A 24713-nucleotide genomic window follows, 5' to 3' on the forward strand; every position below is an offset into this window, starting at 1 on the left:
ATTCTACACAGATAGCTAATTGATGTAGGTAGACGACTATTAGCAAAGTGAGGGTAGTTGGGTCGAACGTCGTATAAACAACGTCCGAGCCCTCCCCCCCCCCGGCACGAATCGTACGAATGCGCCACGAGTCAAAGAAACGCAGCATTTTATAGTATTCGACAGCTAGCATGTTTTGACAGGAAATAGTGACAACTATTCATCCACAAAAATATTAAATCTTGGTATAGTGCCACAAACTTATCTGACCCGGTGACAGTGTCACTGATGTCGCTTTCTTTTATATAAACAAAATATTCCGTATGAAAAGTCTGTGAAAATGTGACATTTCAAAATGGCGGCACGTAGTTCCAGTTTTTGCCACCGGGTCAGTTAAGTTTGTGGCACTGTAGAGATGGCTTTGAGCCATAAGGCCGCCATTTGTACATTTTGAATGGTTTTGTTGTACTTTTATTTAATAAGACTCTTGTACAATAAAGAGTAAATAAATAAATAATAAATAAATCAAAAGTTACGTCTAACAATAGATTAATTAACTTAATACATTGATTATTAATTATTATTATTACTTGCTAATTAACAGATATTATTATTATTACTTACTAATCAACAGATACACACTACAAGCGAGCACGTTCCAAATGGCTGTACTCCTGCAGTATAACGACAACACGTCGTGGAGAGTCCGTCAGTTGGAGCACTTTACTGGTATCAAGGGGGACTTTTTGATACAGGTATAGTTTACAAACTTATTTTTATACTAGGTTTCCGCCCGCGGCTTCGCCTGCGCAGTCAAAGAAAAACCCACATAGTACTCGTTCCTGTGGGATTTCCGGGATAAAACCTATCCTATTTCCCGGGGTAAAAAGTAGCCTGTGTCCTTTCTCGGGTATCAAAATATCTCTATACCAAATTTCATGAAAATTGGTTCAGTAGTTAAGGCGTGATTGAGTAACAGACAGACAGACAGAGTTACTTTCGCATTTATAATATTAGTATGGATATGTTCTTTTGATTCAGGTTCGTTTGGAAATGTATTGAAAATGTGTTTAGTAACATTATAAATATAGGAAATATTTTTATTATAACATATTTGATAATATACATGAATAGATGGAGGGGGATTTTCTGATACAGATAAGAAGTATTGGAAATATTTGTAACCGACTTCAAAAAAAAGGAGGAGGTTATCAATTCGGCCGGTATGTTTTTTTTTATGTATGTACACCGATTACTCCGTGGTTTCTGAACCGATTTACGTGATTCTTTTTTTGTTCGACGCGGGATGGTGTCGAATTGGTCGCATAAAAATTTTATTTGGATAGGCCCAGTAGTTTTTATTTTATGAGCATTTTTGTCTGTATTCTTAAATGTTGCAAGTGCAAGTTTGAAGTCGGTTGTTTTTAACGCAATTATTGACTTGTTATTATAATAATAACATAATATACTTAATCATGGAAAAATATATTAGAAAAGAAAAATATAGTGAAACATCAGGTATTCATTTATTTATGATGCATCACCTCGGCTCAATAACTTTCCTTGTCATTTAGGTTGCTTGGTAGAGATCGTTGTGTGCGATAAGGCCGCCTTTTAAACATTGTTTACGTATAGCCACAATTTTTTTTTTAATTGACTCCAATATGATGTCCAATAAATAATTTTTCGTTCATTCACTACGAGCAGTCATTTCCAAATACGACGTCATTTTCAATTTCATACTCTTAACTTTAAAAATCGTTAACAAATTTTAAGATAGAAACCAATAAATAATTAGTTTAGTTTAGTTTTAACATAAAATGCATCGATATGTGGTCTTATTATTGTTTACGTTGTAATTATTATTTACGTACCTGATTCGATTTATGATAATACATATTTTGAATTTATAATTGAAATGGTATCACAATCGATAATCTTTTGAACATCACTTCTGGTATCACCCGTCAAGCTGTCAAAAGGCAATTCTTATAGTGGACAGACTATTAATAACTTATACATTTACTAGCGGTCCGCCCCGGCTTCGCCCGTGGTACATATGAAAAATAGATGTTGGCCGATTCTCAGACTTACCCGATATGCACAGAAAATTTCATGAGAATCGGTCCACCCGTTTCGGAGGAGTATGCAGACTAACATTGTGACACGAGAATTTTATATATAAGATTATTAATATTTAAATATAATTATTACTTACAGGTGTTACAAATCCTGCTAAAAGCGAAGCTGCTGGTGTGCGCGGACGATGAGTCGGAATTGACCGAGTCGTCCCTTGTTGAACTGTATTTAGGATATAAGAAGTGAGTATATTATTGAAGTGAAACTTCTTTATCGGGGTTGGAAAAAAAATTTGCGTAACATTTTTTCGTTACGCGTGACATTTTTCCGTTACGCGCCATCCTTTTCTTATCCTTACCACGCGTGATTCGACGTATTTCTGTAAAGTTGCATATAGTAAATTATTTTTTGAAAAATAAGGTCATAAAGAAGTTTCACTTCTTACGTGTGTACACTAGTACACGCACACATTTTTTTTATTACTTACTAGCTGTCCGCCCCGGCTTCGCCCGCGGTACGAGTTTACGTTTTCTCTCCATAAGAACTTGCAGGAATATCATATAAAAATAATTAACGAAATCGCTTCAGCCGTTCTAGAGTTATGCGCTTACCAAATTTTGCGATTCATTTTTATATTATAGATTTAATTAAAAAATCGCGTGTGCTGAGCACAAGTGTCAGATGTGAAACTTCTTTGGCAAGATTCAAAGGTACCAAAATTTGTATTGCCATGACGCGAATTTTACTCTCAAAGCGCCTCAAGAAGTTTCACTTCTAAATAAATTATGAATTATATTTTCTTTGAGGGCTGGTTTTTCAATCCTTGGTTGAAACTTATTCGTCGAATAATGTATAAAACTACCATTTTAAAAACGTATTCTAATTGCCCGTATTTGACAGTTTACGTGACATTTTAATATTATCGTGTAATACTTTATTGGACGGATAAGTTTTATCCAAGCATTGAAAAATCGGCCCTAATTGCAATTTATCAGCTCAACAAAGCGTAAATAAATAAATATAAACACCAAAAATCGAATATTATCCTTTTTTATTGTTTTTATTCGTAGAAATATAATTTAATACTTAATTTTTAGCAAAAAACTGCGCGTTAACATCAATATACCGCTAAAAACGGAACTGAAGGTGGAACAAGAGGCGACACACAAACACATTGAGGAGGACAGAAAGATGCTCATACAGGTATTTATATACTTTTTTATTAATACATATTATAAATGCGAAAGTTTGTATGTTTGTTACTCCTTCACCCAATAACAGCTGAACCGAATTTCATGGTTGTAACACATATAAAAGGTAACTTGAATTCCAGAAATTTCAACACAGGTATTATACTACTATTATATTACTAATATTATTAATGCGAAAGTTTGTATGATTGTTTGATATTCCTTCATGTAAAAACTGCTAAACCAATTTTCATGTTTGTCGGTTTAAAGAACTTTATTTATCTCATAAAATAAACAAGAACAATACAATGATCTTTTACACATATGAGAAATAACAATTTTGCAGTTAGTATAACACAATCAGCTATCGAAATTAGTTAAGTATGTCTTTAACTTATTTTTAAAAATAGTAATTGATGAGGATTCTTTAATTACTTTAGGCAAGCTATTGTACAATTGTGCTCCCTCAAATCTTAAGTTTCTCTTACCGTATAGAGTTCTTATAAATGGTAATTCAAGGTTATCACTCTTTCGTGTGTGGTATTTGTGGGATTTTTTGTTTAGTATTATTTGTGTTTTTATATTATTAGATAGAATATTTTTAATCAGTATGCATGTGTGATATTTATATAATTTATTTAAATCAAACAATTTGGTACGGGAGTATAGATCCTTAGTTGGCGTTAAAAAATTAAAGTTAAAAAGGATTTTTACTAGTTTGTTTTGCGTAATTTGTAGTTTTTTTAAATTAGTAGGCGCCGATTGCCCCCAAACTGGGATAAGATAATCTAGATGTGGTTTAACAAGCGTGTTATAGATACTATATCGTAATTTAAATGGTATATATTTAGCAGCATTTCTTAAAGCCCCTGTAAGTGGTATTAACTTAGATCTCACGTGGTTTATGTGTGATTTAAATGTTAATTTATTATCCAAGATTAGGCCAAGATATTTTTCTTCGTTAGATCTGTTTAATGGTTGCGAGTCTATTGTAAGAGGTGGAAAATAAGATATTTTTTTATTTTTGGCTGCATAGATTACATATGATGTCTTTTTAACATTAATTGTCAATAAATTTAACTTTAACCAGCTATTTAATAAATTAAGATCATTTTGAGCAACTTTAGTTAAGTTGACTGCTGAATCCCCGAAGTAGAAGAGACAGGTATCATCAGCATACAGTGATATGTTCCCTGACAATCCAGCGCTACTAATATCATTGATATATACCAAAAAAAGCAACGGTCCTAAGACAGAGCCCTGAGGGACTCCATATTTGATTTCTGCGGGATTTGAAACATAATTATTAATTTTTACTATTTGATACCTGTTGTTTAGGTATGAATCAAGTATTTTATACGCTGAGTCAGTTATACCTATATTTTTTAATTTATTTAATAGAATGGGGTGGCTGACGGTGTCGAATGCCTTTTTAAGATCTATAAATATTCCTAAGGCCAAGTGCTTCTTATCTATATTGTCTTTAATTTTGGAAACAAGATCAATTGTAGCTGATAGTGTATTTGATTTAGGACGAAAACCGTATTGATATTCAATTAGAAAATTTATTTTATTTAGGTATTTGAGCAGACGAGTGTATAAAACCTTTTCGAAAATTTTAGATACAATAGGCAGTACTGAAATAGGTCGATAATTTCCAGGGTCAGATTTAGGTCCAGATTTATAGATAGGTGTCACTTTAGCAACTTTTAAACTGTCGGGAAAGACACCATCAGCTAGGCATTTGTTTATAGAATTAGTGAGGTCACCTATTATAAGATCCTTTATACATTTTATAATTTTGGTAGTAACGCCGTCTATTCCAGCAGCTGCATTGTTGTCTAATTTATCTATAATTTTAGATATTTCATTTTTTGTACATAATTCAAATTTATCGAGCCTAATTGCAGTAGAAGTCTGATAATTTTTAATAGTATTTTGCGACAGTGTTGATGCGGTGTTATTATTTTGTAATTTACTAGCCAAAAGAGTGCCTATAGTAGCAAAATAATGATTGAAACAGTTACAGATTTCAGTTCCTTTTTGGATTGTTTTACCGTCAATAATTAGATTTGTAAGACATGAAAGGTAACTTTGATCTCAAAAACCTCATCGGAACGGGAACTATTCTTTGAAAAAGCGGGTAAAGCTGCAGTCGAAAAGCTAGCGGGATAAAAACTATCCTATGTGTTAATCTATTATCTAAGTTACCCTCTATGTGTATGTCAAATTTCATGTAAATCGGTTCTGCAGTTTTTGCGTGAAGGAGTAACAAACAAACATGCAAACTTTCGCATTTATATTATTAGTGGGATGTAATTGATTTTTTTATTTTATATATAAATAACTAGATTTTTTTGTATGTTCTAAGTAACTACGTTTTTACCTACAATTTATAATTATTATTAATAATATGTATCTCTATAGTGCAGTCATGGGCAGGCTGCGGCTGGTGTCCCACAACACATTAAATTCTCTAAAGGGCCTCTGCGTGTTGGACCTGTGTCCCCACGTTATCCTCCCAAAGGACCGGGGGACCTCCCAAAGGTCCTTCTGGAGATACCCGTGTATTATGGAGATAATAATAATATGTATATTTGTTAACAGGCTGCCATAGTCCGCATAATGAAGACGCGGAAGACGCTAAAGCACCAGCACTTGGTGGTAGAGGTGTTGAACCAACTGTCGTCGCGGTTTAAACCGCGCGTGCCCGTTATAAAGGTGAGGTTTATTTTTATAAAACTACTTCAAATTAAAGGGCTGATTTTTCAATCCTTGGTTAAAACTTATTCATCGAATAACGCACATCAATTTTAAGCCTATAACTTATAAAGAAATACTAATTATTTTCCTTTCTAATATGATTTTAATATTTTTATCGGCATGATAATTATTTTATTTTTGTTTTCAGAAATGTATCGACATACTAATCGAGAAGGAGTACCTAGAGCGCACGGAGGGCGAGAAGGACACGTACAGTTATCTCGCGTGATCACTCGTTGTAACTGAATAAATGTAACAATATTATCATTTGGCGTTTTATTTGTTACCTACAACAACCTTTTTTTTAGCTATAGAGATAGTACTTACACAAGAGATTAATTTGTTACCTACCACATCTTTGTTTATAGCTATAGAAATAGTACTTACACAAAAGATTTAATTTGTTACCTACCGCATCTTTGTTTATGGCTATCCCAAGTTTGCATTTTATTTTTTACCAACCTATACTACCAAATACCTTGTTTATGGCTATAGAAATATTATTTATACAAAAGATTAACTAATTTGTTACCTACCGCATTTTTGTTAGTGCTTGCTATCGCAAGTTTTATACTGCGTTTAATTTAGTTACCTACTGCATCTTTGTTTATAGCTATAGAAATAGTACTTACACAAGAGATTTAATTTGTTACCTACCGCATCTTTGTTTATAGCTATAGAAATAGTACTTACACAAGAGATTTAATTTGTTACCTACCGCATCTTTGATAGTGGCTATCGCAAGTTCTACGTTTAATTTTGTTACCTACCACAACTTTGGTTTTGGTTATCGCAATTTGTTCCTTACCACAACTTTGGTTATAGTTATAGTAATAGCTGATTTACTTACACAAAAGAAATATTCATTCTACATACATTTTGATTCTAATTATTACATACCCTAAATATCGCAAAATATTCAATAACACTTCCTGAACTCTTAATTTTACTGAAATGGTATATACCTACAATTAAGTCTTTTTGATAAATTGCCCTAACTTAGTTTATACCTATTAAAAAATTAAAGCTGTGATAAGAATAACATGTACAGTAAAAGTAGAAACAGCATTTACCCTATTTTTAAATGACATGAAATGAAATGATTATTTTCTGTAAAGAACTTTATTTTCTCAAAAAGCACTCAATTTCCTAAGCTAATCGAGAAGAATCTCGCGTAATCACTCGGGTTTGACGCACTTGGTGCACTTCTCAACTTGTACACCATGCTCAAATGGTGAACTTAGCAACTTGTACACTTCTCAAATGGTACACTTCGCGACTGGTACACGTCTCAAATGGTGCACTTCGCAAATGGTGCACTTTTTAAGATTAGTTGAGATTTGGAAAAATTGTGTAAAAATGAAAGAATTTTTAGTTTTGGATGTTTAATTTTTATAATTATGTCAACACAATAATAATAATTAAACTATACAGAATCACCTTAAACACTATAACATTTTGGGTCATTTTTATTTTTTCAAAAATAAAAATGTGACTCGGATATAATAAAAATAATATAATTATGTCAAAAAAAAGTAGATTTACAGTAAAAAAATATCATAATAAAGATATGATATAATATCATATTATATCAATAACCTTTGTAATATTATTATTTAACTTTTAACTATTACTAATTAAATAAAAGCTTTAAATTAAATCATAACCTGTTTCTTAAAAACAAATTAGTAAAAGTAATAATAAGTAAAACTTTGTAATTGTTACTATTTAATAATTAAGTAAATAGCTATTAATTAAATTACTTGAATAATTGGAGAAACGTGATCTTCTTCATGAAATGTTCCACCGCAATACTTCTGTCTAATTTACGTAATAGTTTTTTATATTTTCGATCAAACATCACATCCTGCCATCACATTTTTATTTTTGAAAAAATAAAAATGACCCAAAATGTTATAGTGTTTAAGGTGATTCTGTATAGTTTAATTATTATTATTGTGTTGACATAATTATAAAAATTAAACATCCAAAACTAAAAATTCTTTCATTTTTACACAATTTTTCCAAATATCAACTAATCTTAAAAAGTGCACCATTTGCGAAGTGCACCATTTGAGACGTGTACCAGTCGCGAAGTGTACCATTTGAGAAGTGTACAAGTTGCTAAGTTCACCATTTGAGCATGGTGTACAAGTTGAGAAGTGCACCAAGTGCGTCAAACCCAATCACTCGTTGTAACTGAATAAATGTTACAAAATTATCGTTTGCTGTTTTATTTGTAACCGCTATTTAGTTTATAGGTACTAGCTCATTTCTTTAAAGAACTTTTTACTCAAAAACATGTTTACAGAATAAATGTTACACTAGTATTTAAAATAGCTGGCTCTTTTCCATATAGCATATGCAACGAATGTTATACGCACGTGCCGTTTAAAAAAAGCCTACTTCATGTAAATTTGTGTTTTCACGGTTCTTACCGTTTTTTAGAAATTTATTCGTTTGTGGGGTTTGACAATAGTAATGCATATTTCAAAAAGCTAGGTTACAAGAATAAATAAAGATATTTAAAATATACCCATATTTGTGTGTAGAGGTGTAGGTAAAGGTAAAAAAAGAAACACAAAAGAGTTAAATACATAATTTATTTCTATGGTACATGTTCTGAATGATTTGCCGACAAGTTTATAAACATTTTTACTGTTCAACATACAGAGGTAGCCAACCAAACTATTTCATAATAATATATCGGATTTTCAATCTTACTATCAAACAATTTCCGCGCAGTCGACCCACGCTTTTACACTAAAAATCCGCCATTTTATAATCCATCGAAATTCCCTCATCCACGCAACAATCATGACACTGTATTAATTACTTTTTAAATATAAACATAAAAAAGTAACAAACTTAAAGGCACACTTCCGTTTTAGGGTTTTTCGATTTTTTTTTGACAGTCGCCATTTTATTAATATTTTAGCTAGCAACACTGAATATGGAATATTTATTGTCTATGACTGGAACATAGGTACTGGCCGATTTATGCACAGATAATATATGAGCAATAATAAGGCGTAGCCCACACTAACTTTCGTGTATTTTTTCTTTTTTTTTTTTGTGACAAAACTGTCGCACGATGGAAATGAGGTTAGCAACCGTCGAGGATATATATTTAACAGTTAGAGTTGAGAACACTGGAAGTGCGCAGTTTGTATGCTATGTATAATGTGGGAATCGCTATGCCAGGCTTGCTTAAAGTCCATAATGACACTTCACTTTAATATATTTTATCGTTGCGGAACTGCCTTCTGTGACCTGCGGAAGAAACATATTTGATTATTTTGTTTTATGCTAATAATAAACTAGTTTGGTATTGTTACATGGTTTATGCTTCGAGAAAGTTATCCGGGGAACGATTTAACAATTCACTTCTTTTAAAAAATACAAAATTAGTCATGAATTAATAAATAAAATATTTATTCTCTTCTCTTCTTTATGACACAATGCTCAAGTATTTTTGTTTGTTTGTTAAGGTATACCCCGTATCATTAATATGATGATGGCTAGGCTACGCTCGCTTAGCTACGCTTCTGTCCAAGTCTATTATCAGTCATTGTCTTTTGCCACATGCCGTGTATGTGTGTGTTTTTTTATTAATGGAAAAATAAAAATGTTTATGTGTGTGTGTGTGTGTGTGTGTGTGTCACCTGGCTAGCTGTCGTCCTGCAGCGAGGTGAAGCGGTTGCCGAGCGCGAGGGGCTGCGCGTGCGCCGCGGGGCGCGTGTGCGTGCCGCCCGCCCCACCCGCGCCCGCGGTGCTCCAGCCGCCGCCGCGCTTCGCCCCCGCGCCGAGTACAGGGAAGTAATCCTCGTTGTGGATGTCCAGCGGGTTCTTCTGTCAATTGCAATGTAGAATAGGCTTTATTTAACGCCAATTCTGACAATTTTTGAAAAAAATTAACATGCAAAATATGTACGTATATAAAAATAATCTTATCTATACTAATACATAATTAAAAGCTAACATGTTTTTTTACTTGAATACACTTTTATCTGTGAAACTACTGAACCAATTTCAAAAATTATTTCACCGTTTTGGTCGGAGTAGGTAACATTGTGACACGAGACATAGTATAAAACAAACTACAAAGACCCTGTCTCTGTCCCTTGTGTATGCATAAATCCTTAAAACTACACAATGGATGCAGTTTTTTTTATAAATATCGGTTTTAGTATTTAATTTATCAGGTTTTGAAGCCGCAGGCGGAAAGCTAGTAAGACAAAATAGCTCACGTTCTGCGTCCTACGCACAGGCCCGTCGCAGGGCCGGTTGCGCGCCACGGGCGGCACGTACGCGGTGGGCGCGCGGGGCTTCACCTCCTCCACCGGCGGGGGCGGAGGCCTAGCGGCTGGAGCTTGTTCCGTTTCCACTTGCTGGAGCGAGGAATAGTATTTATGTGTTGTTTAGGCAGCGGAATATAAATTGTGTATATTGTTGCTTCAAAACATGTAATATTAGCCTAAGATCATAAGCCATAATATGTTAATTAGATGAAAAAAAAATTATGGGCTGATTTCAATGTAATGAATTTATAAAAACTGTTTTATCTAATTAACAGATGAGGCCATATTGAACTACTATTGAATAAATATACTTATGTTATTAACAAAAATGCAATAATTCAATATAATATTTGTTAATCATTCATGTAAAAACTAGCTCAGAAATAGAATATTCATAAATTACATAAGCCTCAATTAACACAGATTTTTTTACATTTAAACTTAATAAAAACCTATTTAAAAAGGTTATTTACATAAGCGAAATTTACAAGATTTTGCAACTTCAACAAAGTACCTATTTTGGTATATTAAATCACAACTTACAGGTTTATTCCACGGTCCCTTGTTCTTAGGGTTATCGGGCATCGAGTCCTCCGCAGAGGAGTCCCTTCCCGACTCCTGCACACCAGCGCTGCCCTGCAGCACTTGGATCTTGAGCCCTGTGTAGTCCTTGACTGGCTCCTCGTACTCCTTCCATTCTTCTTCCTCCTGCAATAAGAGTAGAGAAAAATGTATTGAGATTCTCGTTATATGAATCTTGTATTGATGCTGAGCCGCGCAGCGAGCCCACAAGAAAAATCAACTATTTCTATAGCTCATTTGTTATACTGCAGCTTCCTTGGTACAGTGGTTGACGCGTGAGCGTAATACCGAGGGGTACTGGGTTCGATTCCCGGTGGAGACAAAGAAAAAAAAATGTATCTGTCTGGCAGGACACAGAAGGCTGATCACCTACTTGTCCCTAAAAGAAAATCGATCAGTGAAACGGATGTATAATGCATTAGCCCCTTACCCCACTAGGGGACATGGGACTTCACTTATGTGTTATACTGATGTTACCGTTATTAGTTAGTTTTGTGAAATCCATCGATAGTCCATTTTTTCAGTGAAAGAGTAACATCTTTACAAACTTTCACATTTATATAAGTAGGATAAAATGAGCTATATCATACAGGATTGAATTTTATAGCAACCACCTGAAGGGAGAGCATTATTAATACCTACTTTAGATAGAAATTAAAAATAAATTCTTAAAAATATATTATAACAGACAGAAAACCTTTACTCTAAATCTGTCCAGTAGATTTTTTGCACAAAACACTGACAACAGACCGCCTCCTACAGTTTAAATATAATTTATATGTATAGATAATTGACGTAATTAATACCTATCATATAATGATATGATAGGATTATATAATACCTATTATAAAGATAAATACATCACAATAGTATAATGAATTGAAACACTAAATGTGATATCTTATTAACTAAAAAAAAGTATCTATATCACAAATTTTCGTTCCCTACCATTTTGGACACTTATCTTGAGACTCTAGTTTCAAATTGCTGCTAAATCACTACATAGTATAAAACAAAGTCGCTTTCTCTGTCCCTATTTCCCTTTGTATGCTTAAATCTTTAAAACTACGCAACCACAGACATGTATCAAGATAGACTAAGCGAGTGTATGTACTTCCCGTGTCCAAACTAAGTTTATGAAACTTACTTGACGCTGGCCTACACTCAGTCCGCGCTTGCAGTTCGCCAAGGAAAGACGTGAAGCTGAATAAAGTAAAATGCCGAATTGCGCCGTTATAAACTGTAGAAACTCCACAGCTGTGAGTGGCCGAGTTAGCAGAGATGTTTCCTTCCACCGGTAAGTAATTTTCTAATCAGAATATGCACTATTTATTTTAAAATCAAATAAAGAATATCTGTGGAAAACGGTCGTGACAAACACGGATACCAAATCATATGAAATGATTCGGAATACATTGCGGCTTTTACTTGGCACGGTAAAGATCGCGTCGTATGATAACAAGCAATGAATAGCGTCTTCTCATTTTTCTGTTCTCATTTTTCTGTCCAATTTTGTGGTTAGTGATGTTCATTTGATGCAACAGTTCTCGATTCTAATCGATTTTATAATCGAACAGAAAAATGATAATTTGAAGGAGCAATTTTTCAGAAAAAAAGGCATAGATTTTTTTTGTCATTTAATACGACTTGACCTAGAACTTTTAAGTATTTTAATACAAAGGTACTAAAAATAAATATTATGACATGGACGCCATTAGTTAAAGTGTCATCTTGGGAGTTTTTTAAGAAAACTCCTTATTGCTTAGACTATGTTTGTTTTTTCAGTTTTCCAAGTAACCCGAACATAAAAGGAAAATGGATCGATGCAACGGGACATAAAGATTGATTGATTGACAGTTTCATTACTTTCTTTCGATGGCCTCTCTAGTACGTAGTACATGGTAACTCAATGGGCATATGTAAGAAAAATTTAAAACACATTAGTTTACTTGTTAGAATATTAAAAGGTTTATAACTTTATTTTATCATCCCTCTGTCTATGGTAATTATCATTTTTCTGTCTTGAATCGATTTAGTAATCGATTACGATTCATTTATTTGCCTACCTCTTAGACATAGATCTAGTTTGATCTGATTTCTTTCGATTTACTTCGATGGGATAGGACGATACTAGAATCGCCGCGCGAGTGGCGGCCTAATCGATTTAGCGTAAAATGAAATTAACATCACTAAAAAGCGCTCGTGACGTCATAACGCGTCAAGGTCAGTACAAAAAATATGACACGCTTGGTTTTCATACAGATCGCGGTACTTGCGTTGTCTACTTAAATATACATGTCTGTGTACGCAACGGATTTTGATGCGGTTTTTTTTAATAGATAAAGTGATTCAAGAGGAAGGTTTTAGTATATAATTTATTAGGTTTTAGACAAAGCGGGCGAAGCCGCGGGCGGTAAGCTAGTACATTTATAAGCTACTTCTTTGTATTAAATAAAAAATAAATATAATATTATTTGAAAATGGCACATTAAGACACACAGAGCATTAAGATAATTTTTACAAAAATATGTTTCAATCTTATTACTAACTAGCGACCCGCCCCGGCTTCGCGCGGGTGCAATGCTGATACTAAATACACTACAGAAAAACTGTGAACGTTGTATATAAAAAGATAGCGGCCCGCTCCGGCTTCGCACGGGTATAAAATATATAGCCGGGCGGCCGCGGCCGGCCCGGCCGGTACCGCCGCAAACGCTACGTCCCGCAATTTTTAAATCTGTAATATCTTCGAAAATATTCACTTAAATCATACGGTGTAAAGGGCCGTATAGATCTATATTAAATGAATAATGTATTCAAGGTATTTAATTGGTTAAGGATTAATGCTGTATTGGTTAAAATCGCATCGAAAATTAGCCATTATTTGTCGTAAAAAGTAAATCACAAAAAAAAGTTATTGTGGGTTATCCATAAGAGATAGACATATACCATCGCGGACTTTTCTGTAGACCTTTTCAATGTGTATAATACTTAGTACATTATTTTGATAAAACTCGTAGGGTTCAGCCTGCGTTTGCAATGTAAGCGGAAAAAATGTAATTTTTTACGACATTACATTAGAAACCTCAAAAATAACAGTACTTCTCCACTATTTAATGGATGTTATTATACATATAAACCTTCCTCTTGAATCACTCTATCTATTAAAAAAAACCGCATCAAAATCCGTTGCGTAGTTTCAAAGATTTAAGCGTACAAAGGGACATAGGGAAATAGGGACATAGGGAAATAGGGACATAGGGACATAGGGACAGGGAAAGCGACTTTGTTTTATATGTACTATGTAGTGATTGGCATTCATTGTACATAATAATATTTAAATTGAACATGCACAATGAAATCAGATAGGAATTATGTTATGCAGTTTATTTACCACATTCAACAAACAACATCTTTATATATTAAAGTACTTAAGTTAAAAGTTCTGTATATTGACCGCAAACCAAAAGAACAAATTAATTTAATGATATAATCTTTTTACTTTTTGGTTGATCAGACAATTAATAATTTAAACAAATTAGAAAAGAAGTACATATAAGAATAGGTTAATTGTGTTGTTTTGGCGTCCCAGAATATATATTTCAAGTGGGATAACACATGACTCATGTATTTGTAATTATGTACATACACACTTATCATTTATATATTAACTATTATGTATGTAAATTGTAAACATATACATGTTCTTTACAAGGCTTCTATAATAACAAAGAATTATCTGATGCTGAGTCAAGAATTTGTATTGAATTTATTACTGATAGTATCAGATATTTCGTGACTTTGAAATTGCAGTTACGAGTGCACAATGGAAGCGTATGTAGGTCAAAATTATCTTTTATAAATTATATTTTAAGATTATCTATAGTAAGATGAATTTTCTATATACTTTATTGCTACCAAGTTTTCGTTGTTTGTATAGTGTTAGGAGTAAGGTGTGAGACTTAATAATACTAAATAGTATATTATTATGTAGAAGGAAACAAAAGCAATTTACGTGATCACTTGTTAACCTTTAATTTAGGCCAAAGGAGTGTCAGTGTCGTGTCACTGCGAGAATCTGGTCGAAAAGTATTGAGTCACCGTCGACATTCTGAATGCTTGCTTTTGTATGAAAATAAACCGAGCTTTTATAGTCGGGAAGAAGATAAGTTACAAGTAAGCACCTGCATTTGACGTATCACATTTTATATACACTTCGACTTAATTTTTACGACTACTAACCGGTCCTCGTCCAGTCTCTTCGCCTTCTTGTGCCGGTCGTTCCTTCTTAGGCCTCACATCCGTTTTCTGTTTGCCGTCGTCCAATTTTTTCGTAAGTTCATCTGCCGTCGCAAACTTTTTGACCGACTTTGACTTTTTGCGATCTTTTTTCGCGAAGAAATCGTCCAAATCAGCCATATTTAATTTTCAATTGCTACGTGTATGATTATGTATAACGTAAAAAACAGCAATATTAGAATAATATAAATGGGGGAAATATGTGATTAATCCCCCGGAATGATTTTTGTGGCAAGCGTGGCCGACTGTTTCTTTTTTTTTAATTAAATGGCAGGATGAAAAGTTGCCATCTTTAATGGCATAGACAACTGTAATAAACAAATTTCTACCACATTCTACTATCCACACAATATTATTTTCTCAATTAAAATAACATTTCATATTAAAAATAAAATCAATATTTAGTTAATACATTTATGTGGTTAGGTAATATCCTTTTTTGTGCACAATTTTTAAACGTCCTAAGTCACTGATATAGCTGTGGATACAGCAAACTATAAATATAAAATAAATCTTGTTTTAAATCCGTTTAATATCATAAATAACAAGTATTTATAAAAAAAAAGTTTGAATAAAATATATTATTTTAGAGGAGATATGCAAAATATGTTTTATTGGATCTTCTTGAGCTATTACTCACACAAATTTGAAAATGTACATAAAACAATATAAGAAATATTAATATAGAAGTATGAAACTTAAATCAAATCAATTGAAACAGTATATTATTATTGAAATAGAATGATCAGTAGGTATTATTTAGAATGGTTCATGATATTGATTGAACATAAATAAATAAACAGTAACTATTAAATAAAAAGATAAATATTCTTTCCATTGACGACAGACAGGAAAACGTAAAATAATCCAACTATACAGGAAGGCAACCAAGGAAAAAGAGTAAACAGGCTTCACATTTCAGTATGAAATCACCTATTGAATTCAAACGGATTATAGTTACTTTATCAGTCACCACACCTCGGACCGCTCGTATCGACACCCGTCGATAGTCAATATCCTTATCTAATCTACCTGGTAAAGGTCTCATTTTTAATAAAAATTTGAAGCTAAAATGTTGGGTACCGTGGCAAGAACGACGCTCCTTGGCAGGAATGTTATGAGGAATTTCATCAGAAATGGATCCCATGGGGGTGTTCCTGGAGAGGTAAGTTTGTTACGTAATTTTCAGTGATATGTGAAATTAAGGGGGGTTATGATAGACGGTCTCGTGTTCTTATCGTATCTTCATGTTGAATACCAATTATTTTATGTAAGTATTATATTTTTAATTATTTTAAAATAAATACGTTAGTAACTACCTACCTATTCTTTTTGCTCACACTCATGTTATACAATAATTTTGATTTATAATTTAGAGTTAAGGACTATTAATAATGAAATAATATATTCATAAATTAAATAAAGTAGCCTGGATTCTTATCCAATCTTCAACTTGAATACCAATTATTTTATGTACTTAAGTAATATTATTTTAAATTATTTTAAGGACTATCATGAAATAGTTACTTTACCTATTCACGAATAAAATAGCATTAAATAATTGTAGGAACTGCGATTTCTTTTTTTCAGGTACTTCAGTTCACACTAAACAGTACAGTTTTTAGTATGTATTTTCATTTAATTTTCAACAATTTTGTTATCTTCTCCTACTTATCAATCGATTTAAGTTACTACATAAATCAGTGTCCCAGATTGGAATACCAACGAAGCCACGCAACAAGCAAACCCTCAAACTCACGCTTTTTTCACCTTTTTTTAAATATTTTTTTCTCATTTCAGAATCTGCCATTCGATATTAACAACAAATACCGCTTAACTGCAAACTTTTTCCTCTACATGCTGACTGGTATTTCTGCTCCTTTCATCATCGTCGCATACCAAATGAACAAGAATAAATAAGAGTAAGTTATTACTTTTTTTAATAGCATTCATGTTCTTTTCAAACCAAAAACAGCTACAGAGAAGTGTGGCAGCCCCTAAGGGTCAATTCACACCGAGACGCGACGCGACGCGACGATACTCAAAGAGGCCAATGATTTCGCGCTACGCCACGCGTCTTCGCGAGACGCATCGCAACGTCGCGAGGCGCATCTTAAAATCGTAGCTCTTGCACGTCGCGCGTACCAGCGATGCACTGCTGCGTCACGATACGTATGTAATGTGTATCTTTTCGTGTAGTGAATAAAGTATATTCTGAGTCACTCTATGAAAAATGTGCGCGCAGCGTCGCGCCGCGTCGCGTCTCGGTGTGAGCTGACCCTTATTAATATAAATATCGCGAAAGTAATTCGTTCTAGGTATCGCTCTGTCGGTCTTTTCTTCACGCCTTAACTACTGAACTGATTTCGGTTAAATTTGCTACAAAGATAGTTTTATTAAGAACCGGTTTTATACCCGAAATCCCACATGAATGGGAACTAAGCAGAGTTTCCTTTGTTTATGCGTACGAAGCCGTGGGCGGAAAGCTCAATAAACAAATATTCAACACAATAACTCAATAACAATGTTTGGACACAAAAAACATTTGAAAACAATAATATACCAAATATAAGCAACGACAGGGGTAAAAGCTAGGTTCATACAAGTCTCACTCAATAGGCATAAAACTGAAATACCCAAGCTTTATTTGTTGACTCAATATGATGCTCAATTATAAGGAAAATATATTTTTATCCTTGTTGACGTGTTTGCGTCTAACTATAGGCATACCTCACTTCCATTATATTAATTGCATAACACAGTAATAACTTCATCGTAAATTTGGTCGTAATGTTTTATTGCATCTCCAATTATGTTTAAACCAAACATACCCACATAACCGAATGTAGAACTTCAAACAAGTCAATAACTGCGTTAAAAACAACCGACTTCAAACTTGCACTTGCAACATTTACAAATACAGACAAAAATGCTCATAAAATAAAAACTACTGGGCCTATCCGAATAAAATTTTTATGGGACCAATTCGACACCATCCCGCATCGAACAAAAAAAGAATCACGTAAATCGGTTCAGAAACCACGGAGTAATCGGTGTACATACATATTAAAAAAAAAAAGTAAAAAACATACCGGCCGAATTGATAACCTCCTCCTTTTTTTTGAAGTCGGTTAATAACGATCTATTTATCCGCAAAATGTACTACTAGCCGCTAATTCTGAATCATACTAGGTTTAAATGGGATAATAATAAAAAAGAGCGCCTAAAGAAGTTTCACTTCAAAAAGTATGTGACACAGGAATAAGTTATTTCTAATCTTGAAATCCAGAACCATAAGTTAGAATCTCAAAATCAAGCAGACTCGGTTTAGTAGACTGCAGGCCTCAATTTCATACATACCTTCAATAGGTACTTTATCATATAAACATAGCAATAACATACTGTAATTAATTAATAATACCATACAAACGTTATGGCACGTTATGGCGTGTCTAGGCACAATCTTTAGGCAGTCTGACCTTTTTGTCCTATAAGAAAAATCGATATTGTTCATACTCTATTCAGTTCGGGTCCAACACGTTTACGGAAACAATAATTAAGTTTTCTAGCCGTTTATTTTCACACCTTTTATTATTATTAATTATTCTATGTTTCCGGTAAGACTTTGTCTTGAGAAGTCTTAGTGAGAAGTATTTAGTAAAAATCGGTTATTTCAATACTAAAAACCAACAGACACTCCAAATTTATTATTGGTATAGATTAAATAACAATAACGATACAGTAAATTGATACAATAATATTTAAATTCTTTCTCATCACGCTATAATTCTACAATCAAGTTTGAAGTTGAGATCGATTATTCTATCATAACAAAACGGGTGAACGGATTGTGATGAATTTTTTTACTTTATATCTTGGTCCACGTAAAGAAAGACGCGACTCAAGGGTTGTGTATTTTTAGTTATTTCCATCTTTTATTTTATCTCGTTTTAACATTACATAGAACAAAGCTAATACATAATGTATGTTATGAAAATAAACCTTGAGCTAGCATACAATTTAATGTAAGAATTTTATGATCCATTGTTCATCAGACGTTGTAGTAGCTAAATTGTAAATGTTGCCTGTTTTATGTTTAACACACTTTTCACTTTTATTATTATTAGATTACTATAAAAAGTACAAGTGTGGTAAACATGGTATAAAGACTAGAAAATGTGACGTCACTAAGACTATATTAACGGGAATGGGGGATTCACGGGGGTTTTAAATCGCGCGACATGGTTAAAGTTTATTTAATTTTTTATTTTTAGAAATACATACGTACTTTTACTAGCATATAACTGTAATATTAACATAAAATTCATAGCTATATTTTATGTAATTTTCCGATCGCCCATTTTGATTTTCATTAATTAAAACTGAAACGATTACCGTTTCTTCTTCGCAGTTCTTTTGATGATTTTTATTCACTTTTTTCCAGGTACCTGTGAAGCACATACTTACATATATTAGAAAACCTTATTAGTAGTTATGTATTTAATTTCTCAAAATAAATAAAAAAACAATAATTAAATTCTTTTGGTTTCATTTTATTTGTCCACGCGGCTTCTTACATTTGGATGCGTTCAAGTTTTTAATAGGAACCAAAACTACCATGAGTTAAAGAATTTTGAACGCAATGGTAGTTTCTCAGAAAAAAAGTTCTTGTCCAGAACGCAGATAGAAAATTTGATTTCGATCCAAGTTGTGTGTTATACCTTCACGGCAGTAAATCTATAAAAATGCAGGCCCCATTATCTCGTGTTGCTAACCGTCTTGGCAGGAATGTAATGACCAACTTTGTCCGCAACCATTCTCATGGAGGCGTCCCTGGCGAGGTAAGTTCTAAATTCAAAATATTACATAATCGTCATTTGTCTTGTTTATTTTTTTAATACAGTCTAATAATTAATTAGACAATCCATTAAATGCCATTCATTAGACCTTTCGTTAAATATATTTCATTTTTCGAACCAATTTTGTTAGTCAACTTTTTAATAACCTAAAATTTTACTTTTAATTTTTGTCTTAGAATCTGCCATTCGACATTAACAACCGATACAAGCTGACCGCTTTGTTCACCGTCTTCATTGGATTCGGTCTTGGAGCTCCCTTCCTCATCACCCGCCACCAACTGCTTAAGAAGGCTTAATTTGTAAGTATAATGCATCAAATTTTTATTGATTTTTCCATGAGAATAAGTAAACGAAATAAGTATGTTTGCTCGGCATATACCCATGTTTTATATAGTATTACCGTAGCACACACTAAGTGCTGCCTCTTTACCTCTTTTGAATGAAGTATCTTTGGATAGCAAGGCCTGTATTATGACCATAATTAATATTAGTTAGTTAGTGGTTATTGGATTCATAATATGAATTTGCCAGTCAGTTCAATTCAAGGCATAATCTTTCTGGAAATAAGGGGTCATAATACGGCCCTAGCACCTGCAACTAATTTTTTTTTAGTTACAATTTTTTTTTAAGAATCCCACAGGACTTGGATAGCATTATCAGTTTATTCATAATTAAGTAGTTGCTAAATGGTATGCTTGTTCAATTACAATATAAAATAATACAATTAAAAATGCAGGATTCAAAACTTCTCTTAGGTACACTTTCTGTTTTGCATAATTTCACATTATTACATACATATGTACATGCTTCATTAAGTTTTACTAAGTAAATTAATGTCTATCAAATTGCAAATATAAGTACATTAATTTGTTTTGTTTGAAAAAAAAAACTAAATTAAGATACATAATAACTGATTTATTTTTTGTTTCCTTTCAGATTGATGCAGCTATATTTCCTGTTGTATTTAGGTTAAGCTAGAACAGTGTATATTATGTTTAATAAATTATGATTTAGAAGATCTATATGTGTTTTATTTATTTACCCAGTAGTAAATAAGTGTTTTTTTAGATAAATCAAATCCTATAGAACATTCTTATCAATAAAAATTTTATTATATAATATAATAGCAACAATACCATTATTCATACCAACATGAATTAAAATGATTGTAAATTAGAAAGTATGTATTAACTACCAAAATATGCAATAATATTATGGATTCAGAAGGCTACAAGTATTGTAAGTTTAGGTAGTTAGTCTTCGACCTTGCGGTCATGTGACGTTTTACGTTTGGTGAAACTACAAACTAAACTTAAAAGAATGAAATGCTGCTATTAATTTAGTTGTATGAATTATTACTTTCACTTTTAATTTTTTATTCGTTAATCTACAATGGTTACAATCTAGATCTGTGGTTAAAATGGTGTGCAGTGTGTAATCTTTAATATTAATTATCTATTTATTTGACATAAAAGCTTTTGTCATATTCTGTGCTTATGTCATTCATCAATCATCGTTGTAGTTGCAAAATTTGACATTAGTATGCTTTTATTTATTTTCTGTTTTGTGATTTCTAGGGAATAAGATTAGAGAATATCTCTTTAAAATGGATTAATAATTATTCAGAATAATATATATCACTTAACGCACTGACTAAAAAGTATGTGAATGTAATTACGACCTATCTAATAAGTATATGCAGAAAAACAAACCACATTCATAATAATCACATACTGTTTGTGCCGGTAACCAAAAAGATGAGTGAAGCGTGTTACATCTTGGACAATGGCGCTTACACAGCCAAGGTGGGTCTGTCTTCGATGGAACCAAAAATAGTACCCAATTGTATCATGAAAGCAAAGTCTGAACGACGGAGACCTTTTATCGGATCACAAATCGAGGAATGTCGTGATGCGTCTGGACTATTTTACATTCTTCCATTTCAAAAAGGCTTCCTCATCAATTGGGACACGCAAAAAACCGTTTGGGATTACATGTTCAGTAAAGAATGCTGTCCAGTTAATTTTAGTGAAACACCTCTCATACTTACAGAACCTTTATTCAATTTCTATTCTATACAAGAGGCAATGACCGAAATATTTTTCGAGGAATATGAATGTCAGTCACTATTACGTATTAATTCGACGGATTTAGCTGAATATCATTACAGAAAGTTCCATAATAATGAAAGTACAGTTGTTGTTGATTCTGGCTATAGTAATACATATATAGTTCCTTATATTAAAGGCAAAAAGTGTAAGGAAGGTATAAGACGCATAGATGTTGGAGGAAAAGTGCTTACCAATCATTTGAAAGAGATTTTGTCATATCGTCAGTTGAATGTGATGGAAGAAGGGTTTGTTATAAACCAAGTTAAAGAAGACTCATGTTTTGTATCACAGGATTTCATGGGTGATATGGAGATAGCAAGAAAGAAAGGTAAATATGAATGTATATTCAAGTTAATACAATATTACGTTTACGTGTAGGTACTGTGTTATATGTGAATATTGTGATATAAATTTTAGTTTAAAACATATTGCAATTTTCTTCTCCCATTTTTTAGTGTTACCTTTGATATAAATTATGGACCCTACACCTAATCAACTTTAATGTTTCAGTACCTTACAGCTAAAATTTTCGTAGTATCTATTCCCTATTAAAAAAAAGCTGTGCTATATTAAAAATATTAATTGTTTCAGCTCCAGAAAATACAATAGTAAGAGATTATGTGCTTCCCGATTATACAACTCTACGAAGGGGTTATCTCCGAGACGTCGTAAAACCTGACGAGGACTTAGAACAACAAACATTACGGCTAAACAATGAACGATTCAGCATTCCCGAATTGCTATTCCACCCTTCAGACGTCGGTATTCCTCAAATGGGAATATCAGAAGCGATTATGCACTCTATAGACGCATGTCCGGAAGAAAATAAGGAAAGTTTTCTCGAAAATATAATTCTGTTTGGAGGCAATACGTTATTCCCTGGTTTTAGAGATAGGGTGTATAATGAAGTTCGTGCGTTTGCATTGGACCATTTTAATGTGAATGTTCGTATTGGGGAGAATCCTGTAACTTACGCATGGGAGGGGGGAAAGTTACTGTTTCGAGATCCCGATTTCTATTCGTTTTGTATGACGAAAGAAGAATATGAGGAGGAAGGCAAGTCGTTGGCGTTCGAAAGATTTGATATATAACGAAGGAAACGAGCGAGGAAGTCTTCAGAATGAAGGCTGTCGCTCGTAAAACATGGTGTTTGAATATTGTATTGTTGGATTCGGAAAAACATTGTTAAGACGAAAGAATGCTGTAATGGAGCTCAAGTTCTATTGATTGCAGTGAAAGTGGACTGTATGTTGTATCTAAACTATAAAACTGTGAGAAATTAAAAATTTCAGTAATAGTAAAATAGATAATTTAAAAATATTAACCATTTAGCAATTTTTTGTTGTACCGCCTTTGCCGTCTTTACTTTTTTTGTGACTAGTATGCATTCAGCACTACATTTAAATTTTACTGTAATTGTCATCGAATGTCTTAACTTAAAACAGGTAACTAATTAGGTATATATCTCTAGTTAGTGGTTCTGTAATAATTAATAAATAATGTGTAAGTAATAAAAATGATATGACATACTTTTACAAGACTGTTTTTCTTTACAATAGCTAGGCACATACCAAAGCGGGTCTACATGACACAAATTTATGCGCAATTAAAAGTCTGTACAAAGCCTTTTCCTATCATCCACATGGCATAAATAATTTGAATGCCAACCAACAAGTTACAAGATTAAGGCGATCCTCACACTGCCCCGCATCACGCTGCATGTTGCATGTCGAAGCACCTACGCGCGTTCCTGCGGGAGTGCAGATCTGCATCATCGTGCGGGTTTTTTGCGCACTCACGCGCGTAGGTGCATTTGTAGATTCACGCACGGCGGCTCTCATTTATTCGCCGTTCTCTGTGGTGGTCGTACAATACTGAGCATCACGACGCGCGGCACTGCGGGATTCGGTGTGCCATACCTTGCGTCTCGCCCCGCACCTACGCGCGGGGATGCATGTTTCTCCGCGTGTATGCGCGTGATCCGCATGTACGCGCGTGGTTGCATTTTCAGTGTGTTGGACTGTGCGTGTTTTCTATACAAACGGAGATACTTACAAGTAACGTTAAACACGCAGTCACGCAACATGCAGCGTGGTGCGTGGCAGTGTGATAATCGCCTTAATGTCCCTATGAATTCGCATTTGTAAATGCAATAAAATGGCAGGGATATGCATAGACATTTATTCTTAATTGTTATATTAGCAGCTGCAATGCAGCAGCTACGATATTCGAGTACAAAACAGGAGAAAACGTAATAAATTGTCAATAAGTAAATGATCATTATATTATGGTCTTTCGATACAAATTTTCACTTAAATTCAGCGCTATAGGTATGAAATACTTAGAATATATTTTACGTACCTGAGTACATTTTTCACTCAAAAGTTTGAATATCCACATCCTGCAGCAATTCTAGCACAAACAAATATTTTTGACTGTAGTGCACTTTTGTAACGACATTCCTAAGTGAAATAAAAATAAACTTTCGCGCCAATTTCTAAGTACGCGCAAAAATGTTTGTGCAAACTGATCATAGATAACTATTAAATA

The 24713-nt window shown here is 33.3% G+C and overlaps 5 protein-coding genes across 8 annotated transcripts in view; 4 read left to right on the forward strand and 1 right to left on the reverse strand.

Moving 5' to 3' along the window:
• Cul1 (cullin 1) overlaps positions 1-6278 on the forward strand; it is a 65418-nt gene extending 59140 nt beyond the window's left edge. For all 4 annotated transcript variants that reach the window (XM_089712174.1, XM_089712175.1, XM_089712173.1 and 1 more), the window contains exons 17-21: positions 614-734; positions 2200-2300; positions 3156-3261; positions 5856-5969; positions 6160-6278. In XM_089712174.1, coding sequence (XP_089568300.1) covers positions 614-734; positions 2200-2300; positions 3156-3261; positions 5856-5969; positions 6160-6240 — 523 coding nt within the window. In that variant the 3' untranslated portion in view covers positions 6241-6278. The remainder of the gene's footprint in view (positions 1-613; positions 735-2199; positions 2301-3155; positions 3262-5855; positions 5970-6159) is intronic.
• A 2322-nt stretch (positions 6279-8600) lies between these two features.
• Positions 8601-15468, reverse strand: LOC149476251 (protein CDV3 homolog). The gene is made up of 5 exons (XM_089711987.1): positions 15137-15468; positions 10856-11020; positions 10262-10402; positions 9677-9863; positions 8601-9284 (listed from the first exon to the last, which is right to left on the reverse strand). Exons 1-4 carry the CDS (start codon positions 15311-15313, stop codon positions 9681-9683), a joined length of 666 nt encoding a protein of 221 aa, XP_089568113.1. The 5' UTR covers positions 15314-15468; the 3' UTR covers positions 8601-9284; positions 9677-9680.
• Positions 15469-16119: 651 nt separating this feature from the next.
• On the forward strand, positions 16120-19735 carry LOC149476252 (cytochrome c oxidase subunit 7C, mitochondrial-like). The gene is made up of 3 exons (XM_089711990.1): positions 16120-16358; positions 16994-17115; positions 19638-19735. Exons 1-2 carry the CDS (start codon positions 16266-16268, stop codon positions 17111-17113), a joined length of 213 nt encoding a protein of 70 aa, XP_089568116.1. The 5' UTR covers positions 16120-16265; the 3' UTR covers positions 17114-17115; positions 19638-19735.
• Positions 19736-19845: 110 nt separating this feature from the next.
• Positions 19846-21072, forward strand: LOC149476253 (cytochrome c oxidase subunit 7C, mitochondrial-like). The gene is made up of 3 exons (XM_089711988.1): positions 19846-20034; positions 20229-20351; positions 20989-21072. The coding sequence occupies exons 1-2, from the start codon at positions 19939-19941 to the stop codon at positions 20346-20348; spliced, it is 216 nt and encodes a 71-aa protein (XP_089568114.1). The 5' UTR covers positions 19846-19938; the 3' UTR covers positions 20349-20351; positions 20989-21072.
• Positions 21073-21576: 504 nt separating this feature from the next.
• Arp6 (Actin-related protein 6) lies at positions 21577-23693 on the forward strand. Its single transcript, XM_089712034.1, has 2 exons — positions 21577-22491; positions 22755-23693. The coding sequence occupies exons 1-2, from the start codon at positions 21810-21812 to the stop codon at positions 23252-23254; spliced, it is 1182 nt and encodes a 393-aa protein (XP_089568160.1). The 5' UTR covers positions 21577-21809; the 3' UTR covers positions 23255-23693.
• Positions 23694-24713: the final 1020 nt, after the last annotated feature.

The sequence above is a fragment of the Colias philodice genome, chromosome 28, assembly GCF_061535455.1.
Source record: "Colias philodice isolate Cphi_HAF_F1 chromosome 28, ilColPhil1 Martin Lab GWU primary, whole genome shotgun sequence".
NCBI classification, from domain to species: Eukaryota; Metazoa; Arthropoda; class Insecta; order Lepidoptera; family Pieridae; genus Colias; species Colias philodice.

Excerpts from the sequence above, each read along its gene's own strand:
- LOC149476253 (XM_089711988.1), top strand. The coding sequence starts at position 19,939 with ATGCAGGCCCCATTATCTCGTGTTGCTAACCGTCTTGGCAGGAATGTA. Across the intron at positions 20,035-20,228 it reads ATGGAGGCGTCCCTGGCGAG|AATCTGCCATTCGACATTAA; the intron begins GTAAGTTCTAAA and ends TTTTTGTCTTAG.
- Arp6 (XM_089712034.1), top strand. The coding sequence starts at position 21,810 with ATGAGTGAAGCGTGTTACATCTTGGACAATGGCGCTTACACAGCCAAG. Across the intron at positions 22,492-22,754 it reads GGAGATAGCAAGAAAGAAAG|CTCCAGAAAATACAATAGTA; the intron begins GTAAATATGAAT and ends TAATTGTTTCAG.
- LOC149476252 (XM_089711990.1), top strand. The coding sequence starts at position 16,266 with ATGTTGGGTACCGTGGCAAGAACGACGCTCCTTGGCAGGAATGTTATG. Across the intron at positions 16,359-16,993 it reads ATGGGGGTGTTCCTGGAGAG|AATCTGCCATTCGATATTAA; the intron begins GTAAGTTTGTTA and ends TTCTCATTTCAG.
- LOC149476251 (XM_089711987.1), bottom strand. The coding sequence starts at position 15,313 with ATGGCTGATTTGGACGATTTCTTCGCGAAAAAAGATCGCAAAAAGTCA. Across the intron at positions 10,403-10,855 it reads AGGGACCGTGGAATAAACCT|CAAGTGGAAACGGAACAAGC; the intron begins GTAAGTTGTGAT and ends TCCTCGCTCCAG. Across the intron at positions 9,864-10,261 it reads CTGTGCGTAGGACGCAGAAC|AAGAACCCGCTGGACATCCA; the intron begins GTGAGCTATTTT and ends TGCAATTGACAG.